Here is a 7,455-nt window from a genome sequence, read left to right on the forward strand (position 1 = left end):
TACCTGGGACTGCTTAGGTGTTGAAAACAATGTGAACAAAAAGAAAGATTAAAAAACCCAACACAGTATTACAATAAAATTAAGTTATTTTTATTTCAAGGATATTATTACAAAAAGCGCTCACTCTGTTATACACTTAAATGAACACACGCCCTACCACAGAAAGCCCTCACTCCACAAAAAGATCGCATCACTGTCAACCTCCAAAGCATACTTCAGGCAAGCCCCACCTGCAAAGGAGCATTGATCACAGCCTGACCAGTATCACAGAATGGTTTGGGTGTGAAGGGACCTTTAAAGGCCACCCAGTCCAACCCCCCTGCCATGAGCAGGGACATCTTCAACGAGATCAGGTTGCTGAGAGCCCAGTCCAGCCTGACCTTAAATGTTTCCAGGAGTGGGGCACCTACCACCTCTCTGGGCACCCTGTCACCCAGATACCCTCTGCAACAATCCAACTCACTTGTTCATAGCTGGTAAACCAGGCTATGAGTTTTCCAAGAGCATTTTATACAGAAAACATGACAAGAAGCAGAACAAGTGCATCACACAGGTCAACAGAAATGTCCCCTTTCCTTGAAAAGCCCCAGGGACAAAAAAGGCATGTTCTCTCCTCTTCCAGGGAATATTCTTGGTACACACAGAAAGCACATATGTAGCAACTTTGATTTCAAGAGCACTTTCTAGGAACAGCAGTCTCAGAACCCACAAGGTAGGTTAAAACCACCACCACATTTTGCAGATGGAAAAAAAAAAAAAAAACAAACCAAAACACAGACATTACTTGCCTCAAACTCCCTAGGTCGGTCAAGGTCTGGTCCCAATAGGGATTTACAAATTCCTAGATCTGACCCTGTAAACAGCAAGCAGCTCCTTGCCTGTGAATTCATGAATGTCAGAGGCCATTTGTCAGTCACTGCTCCTGTTCTGAAGACTCCCTGCCCTCATGATTTGAGCCATTTGATTTAAAAAGCAGGAGGCTTCTGTCCCAGCTGGTACTCCCAAAGCAGCACACCAGCTCCATGGCGCAGTCCTTCATTAAGATCTGGGTTATCCTCTCCGCCATATCCCCATTAATAGCAAGAGATCGGAAGTGATCAAAGTCGTTTCTGCCCAGCTTCCGCAGGCGGCGTGCAGCTGCCCTGTAGCACTTCCACGGCTGAGGTTCAATCAGCAGGTACTTGCACAGAGAGGAGAGGAAGGACAGGAACTCCATCAGGCCACTATCCCCATGATTCAGGTGGATCCACATGGTCACAGACATGCAAAAACCGATGTCAAAGGTGGAGCGGCCAAAACGGTCCAGGTAGGAGCGCAGGATTGGCTCCCGGGCACTGGAGTCCATGATGTCCAGGTTGGCAAAGGACATAGAGGCAGGAAAGGGGCTGCACTGCTGAGCCCTCTCAATCAACACTGGATCAATGTCACAGCACAGAAGGTTTAGATCCTTTCCAGCCGCAGGCTGGTCCAGGCAGCCTTTGCTCTCTTGAAGGCCAAGGAGATGCCTGTACAGAGCCACACTTAGCTCCTGCAAAAAGGAAAACAACAGGGGTTCACAGGGCCTGCTCTGCTTCATTACCACATACTAAGCACATAGGATCCCACTCCTAGCAGCAAGGTACGAGCACCAACTCAGAGCTTTCTCTTGAAAAAGTTCAGAACAACCACCTCACCAACAATCTTCCTTTCTGCAGCATCACGGTAGCCCTGACTACCAGAAAGTCAACCAGAGATTGGAACATCACCCCACACTCGGGGTTTTGCTCCAAAAACGATGGGAAAGATGAGTTTTAGTAACAGGAATCTTGCTGGATTATCCCCATCCAACGTCGGGATGAAGGCTTCACTGGCTTCCCTAAGTGAGTTCCCTACTGACAGAGCTATATATAATGCCTAATTTAGAGTAATAAATTTCTTCTGCTGCTGCTAAAGTAAGACATTCCCTGACCATTACATTGTAGCATAAAATAGTTAACATGAGAACTTTCCTTCGAATTGCCTTTCACAGAGTGCGCCACTAAGTGGAAAGCGTATTAATCTTTCATTAAACAGATCCGATGAAGTTCCTGAATGGCATTGGCTCTGAGCACATAGCCCACACAAGCAGGCAGAGTGTCCTCTAGTGGTGAAAGTCTCTGCATCTCAAAAGAACTGGACAGAACATTTTTACCTGACCTGTTTTACAAGTTCACCTGAAATAGGATCTAGAATTGTCCTTTAGATAATACCTTAGGTAGACTTTCAAACCTTCTGGCTGGGGCTGGGGGAAGAGGAGCCATGGAAACAGCAGTACTCTTGTCCCCAGCCAGAATGCAATTTCATTCTGAATGAATAATTATTTCTAAGTTAATACATTGATAAAGTTGCCATCCGAAAAAAAAAAAAATGGAAAAAAATCTTTAAACATAGTTAAATTAAACATTGCACCAGTACACATCAGAGATGCACAGATACTTCTGAATTACAACACAGCAAAGCTGCACACTGAGGAAAAGCCATGAGAAAAAAGCAGAACTAGGTAAAGAAAGAGAAGGAACTTTCAAAATAGGAAATTCTATGAGATTCACCAGCTCTGTCACAAAACCTTCAAGAGCATGCAACCAGGACTTTAGTTTCAAGTTCTGTCTCATGGATAAATGATGCAATATACACAACAAAATATGGTTTCTAGCTTCAGGGTTGTCCAGTTCCCCTGCTCTTATCACAGTCCTATAGTGGCTCTCCGGTGCTTGGGACATGCAGCAACCCAGGGCGCTGCAGGCTTAGGCCTCAGTGGGAAAGAGGACAAAGCCACCAACGCAGCCTCCTAAACCAACTCAACAACACAACCAGCTCCGCCCCACCCTGCCTTCACCCTCCCCTCACAGGGGACCTGCAGAGGGGGCTTCCCACAAACCGATGATCTCCTGACCCCCACCAGTCTCATGCTGCACCCAAGTCCTGCTTTCCCACTCTGTCTTTTACACAGGCTCATCCCTGTTCCTGGCTGCTATCCCTGCCCCATCCAGGCTGTTTCATTCCTCCCCAGCCGCCCAGGTCAGTGCTCCCCCCAGCCTTCCCCACTGCTCCCCAAGACTCCAGGCTGCTGCCCCCACCCAGTCTCCTCAGTCTGCCCCATCCTTGCCCACCACCCCATGGAGTGCCTCCCCCAACCTTCCCAGTATTCCCTCCAACACCCCAGGTCACCACCTGCCCCAGCGCCCCCAACACTCCACACCAGTGCCTCCCCACCTTTCCAATCCACCTCCCAACACCCCAAGCTCCTGCCTCCCCCAGTCTCCTCCGTTTGCCACACTACCTCAGGTCACTGCCTTTCCCAGTCTTCCCAGTTTGCCCCACTGCCCCCCTCCCAGGTCCTCGCCCCCCACTCCCCCCCGACCAGTGCCTCATCCGCAATCTTTTCCATACGCTGGACTGTCCCCCAGTACCCCAGAGAAGGGCCTCCCCAGTCCACCCCACTGCCCCCCAATACCGCAAACCAGTGCCTCCCCCCAGACTTTCTCACAGCCTCCCTAAACTCCAGACCCGTACCTCTCCTCCATCTTTCTCACAGCCCTCCCCAATACTCCAGACCAGCGACTCCCCCCAAATCTTTCCAGCCTCCCCCCACAGCCCAGACCACCACCCCAGCGTTTCCCCTCACCCCAAGCCTGCTGCCCCGCGGCCTCCCCCTCCCGCTGCCCACCGAGGCGGCCTCTTACCCCCGAGTTGCACCCCACATCGAGCCCCAACAGCGGGCGAGCCGCGGCGGGGAACAGGCTCTGCAAGAGCCCGCCAGGCAGGAGGCTGACTCGCCCCTCGGGCGGGTGGAAGCGGGAATAATTAGGGAAGTTGCCGTAAGGAGCAGCGCCAGGCTCCAAGGCGGGAGACCCCTCACTCATGGGCGCCGCCATTTTTCCCTCTGCACCGGGCGGAAACCGGAGGCGAGCAGAGGAGTTCCGGGGAAGAAAGGTTCCGGGGGGGGTCGCGCATGCGCATAGCGGAGGCGGAGCTGGAGCGGGGGGACGGGGATGAGGGCCAAGGCCACCCTCCCTCTGCGAACAGCAGCCTGCCCGGGTCCATCTGAGTGAAAAGAAGAATTCTGAGAGATTTTGTGTAAAAACACCCTGTCTGGGACCCGGCACGATGGTTCCAACCACCCAGGTGTCACCTTTGGCCCGGCCACCTTTGCCCTTTGCCCGTTGCCCCAGCGTTGCCATGGCGATGCTGCGGCCTAGCGTGAGGACGCAGGCCTTTGGGGGGGGATGTTGGGGTCCCCAGCCCAGGGCACCTCTGCAGCAGGGCCCTGGAGGAGCCCCCACCCCCAGAGAACCAAGCCACATCCAAAGAGCGGTATCAAATAAAGCCACGAATTTTACCTCAGCTTTTGCTCTGTGCCACTGTCAAAACCCACCTGAATCTGGGCAACCCAACCTCAGCCAGCGCTTTACCTATTTAGAAAAGCTTTTACAAACTTCTATGAAAATATTATTTACATATAAAAATAGTACATACATGTTACTTAAATCGCATTTAAACATATGATTGCCCAGGCCCCCATAGGCAGGATGTTTTACAGCAGAAGAAAAAACTCTCAGTTCAAGGAGGAAAAGAGTTGGCATGGGGGAGGTTTTAGAGTCAAGTTGACACAGGGAACCTGGATTTCATTTTATGCTGTTGTTTTTAATCACAGCATGAAGAGCAGAGGGCGCCAGGAGCTCAGAAATGCAGGTGAATGACTCCTGCCTGAATGGAGGCCCTTCTCCCGTTTTTTTCTTGCCATGGAAGAAGCAGCAGGGATCAGCAGGGATTCCCCCACACTGTGGCAAGGCCTGTGCAGAGTTGGCATCAAGAGTCCATCCTTCCTCAAAATACCTCAAGCACAGAAGGGAAGGGAGGCAGAAAGACATGCAAAAGTAAATAAAATTTTCCCCCTTCTCCAGGTAGTGGAATTCAGGTTTCTTGAGGTCTCCTCTGACACTCTCTGGCTGTACTTGGGTCCCCCAAATTCCTGTCCTGTTTGCTATAGGCACGGGAAGTAGCACGATCCTTTCCTCTTTCCAGCATCCTTCGCAACTTGATGAATCCGCTGGTGTTCTTCCTTGACCCACATCCCTGCATCCTACCTCTGAGTGGTCCCACTTCAATTAAGCCAAATGAATTTTAGCCCCATTCCTCAAGAGCCGAGTGTTGAAATTTGACTGAATCATCAGCCTTTTATCCCATTTGTGGTAATTACAGGAACAGCTAACGAAGCCTCATATAAATGCTCATGGCCACCTCATTTTTTGCACAGAAATGCTCCACTTCAGTTATTTTTTCCACAGATGCTGTCCCACAACAGAGCATTACCCAGCAAAACACAGGGCAAAATATTTTCTTGCTGCAGAAAATGCAACTGTGGACAGGAAAGCCCACAGTGGCTGTACCACGCTGTTTAGCCACGCTTCTTCAGAAACAAATCTCACACCCACCTTTTGGACACAGCTCCTTCCAAAGCACAGAGATCTGTTGCAGCAAGATGCTGCAGTTGTGACTTCTGTCTTCCGAGAGCTCTGACAGCCTGGACTGATCAGCCCTTCAGAGCTGATGGAGAAAGATACGAGTTTTCACCTCCCAGTGTAGGCATTAATTTAGGTCAGGTGAATCGCTCTCTGGAGGCATTTCTTTTTCCCATCGACTCTAGAGAAAGCTTAGTACATCAGCTTGCTCTCCAGAGCTACAGAAAATGCTCTCTGAGCAGGTGCCTTGCTTATGTCCACTTGTTTTTTAATCCTGTGGCCACTTAAACCAAGCCTAAGAGAGAACAGGATCCTCACCCAAGGAGCCCTTTGGCCCTCAGCCCTCAAATACTTCTCATGCATGATGCCTATGCTGGAGTCATGTACATTTTATTACTTTGTGTAGGATGTGTTCCTTAGTCATAACCAGAGAAGGGACAGCCTGGTCTCCGTTAAAACTTTAGACCATGCCACATCATGCCTCAATCTTGTCTATGTTTTCTGTTTTAAGGGATTGAAGCACCAGCTGTGCAACCAGACCTTCCTTCAGCTGTACTACAGTAACAAGACCTCACAACAGCAACAACAGTTTTGCAACAATTTATTAGCAATGTTCAGAGAAAATACAAAATCCTATTTACAATGAAATCATAAGAATGGTCAGACAAAAGGAGCAGGGGGATACAGAGCCAGGGTCAGGATGATGCACACCTCAGGTAAGGGACATCCACACAGAGGAAGAGAAGCAGACCTGCACATGCCCTGCGCAGATGGTCGGGGAACCCAGAAGGAACATGCCTATAGCTATATCCCACTACTAATCTTGTGTTACTTGGCCTCATGAGGAGTTCCACCTCTCTGAGCATGTACGTGTTACTGCTTCAGTCTGAGTGCTTTCAGTAGATCTGGCTTGGATGGACTGCAAGCCATGGGGTCAGCACAGAAGAGGGACCAGGACACATGCAAGAAGGGAGCCCTGTGGAGGGGCATAGGAGGACAGCGAGCCATCCCCGCTCAAATGGCCTGGAGATGGAGCAGGTGCCATGCAAGCTTTTCCCACGCAGGAGCAGAAAGCCAGGACACAGCAGCAGCTCAGGCAGCAGCAAAGTTACTCCACACCAGAAGGAAAAAGAGCAAGAGATCCAGAGTAGGCTGCAGATCTGTGTTCTCCTCCCCAGGGTCCCAGGCTATGCAGAGCCAGTTTGGAGGAGTCCTGGTGCAAAAAGGAGGGCTGCAGAGCTCTGGTCTAGATTGTCCTCCAGAGAAGGACTTTTAGGACAATTTCAGAGTCAGAACTCATCACATAACTCCACACTCCCTCCTTAAAAGCTGGAAAGTAGAAATACCTACAAGGCCTTTTGCTGTGAGCAATAAAAAAAAAAAGGGGGCAAAAAAAAAAAAAAGCCTGCACAGCCAGTCTGCTAAGATATTTCAGAAGTGCCTACATGGGTCTGAGCCAGAAAATTCCCTCTTTAAATTCCTATTTCATAAACTTTTAGAATACCTCCCATGTTGTCCTCTCTCCCAGTTCTGCCCACTCAGCAATTCAAGGCCCTTGTTTCTTCTCTACAATGCACTGCAGAAATCAGTGGATCACAAACTTAATGCTGTCATCACTTAGTTTCCTTTATCCCTAAAAAGATTTTGGCTTTGGGATCTTTTTATTTGTTTGGGGGAGGAAGGTAAAGTGGAAAACATCAGTTGTGCTCCTGTGTGATCATCAACAAGGTCAGTGCAGCCACAGAGGGACTGAAGCATTTTTACCCTCTGCACAACAACTTTTCTCTGCCCAGCTCGGGGCATTGAACACGTGTGGTGGGAGGATAAAACATGTGAAGGGTAAAAGCCAGGGCAGCAGCAGAGGAGGAATGTGCAGTACGGAGCATTTTGGCATAGCCTCTCTCTAACACGCAGGGATTGCTAGAGGCAGCTCAGTGACGCACTTGCCCTGGCATTCCCAGAGAGATTGAAGATA

General features: G+C 49.8%; 1 protein-coding gene across 1 annotated transcript; it reads right to left on the reverse strand.

Annotated features, from left to right (window-relative positions):
* Positions 1–68: 68 nt before the first annotated feature.
* BCDIN3D (BCDIN3 domain containing RNA methyltransferase) lies at positions 69–3,897 on the reverse strand. The gene is made up of 2 exons (XM_075049891.1): positions 3,702–3,897; positions 69–1,528 (listed from the first exon to the last, which is right to left on the reverse strand). The coding sequence occupies exons 1-2, from the start codon at positions 3,891–3,893 to the stop codon at positions 914–916; spliced, it is 807 nt and encodes a 268-aa protein (XP_074905992.1). The 5' UTR covers positions 3,894–3,897; the 3' UTR covers positions 69–913.
* Between the last annotated feature and the right edge of the window lie 3,558 nt (positions 3,898–7,455).

Source organism: Buteo buteo, chromosome 17, assembly GCF_964188355.1.
Source record: "Buteo buteo chromosome 17, bButBut1.hap1.1, whole genome shotgun sequence".
Taxonomy (NCBI): Eukaryota; Metazoa; Chordata; class Aves; order Accipitriformes; family Accipitridae; genus Buteo; species Buteo buteo.

What these genes read in the sequence shown, in the direction of transcription:
- BCDIN3D (XM_075049891.1), bottom strand. Translation starts at nt 3,893, where the DNA reads ATGGCGGCGCCCATGAGTGAGGGGTCTCCCGCCTTGGAGCCTGGCGCT. An exon ending in ATGTGGGGTGCAACTCGGGG is followed by an intron (nt 1,529 to 3,701) that starts GTAAGAGGCCGC and finishes TCCTTTTTGCAG; the next exon opens with GAGCTAAGTGTGGCTCTGTA.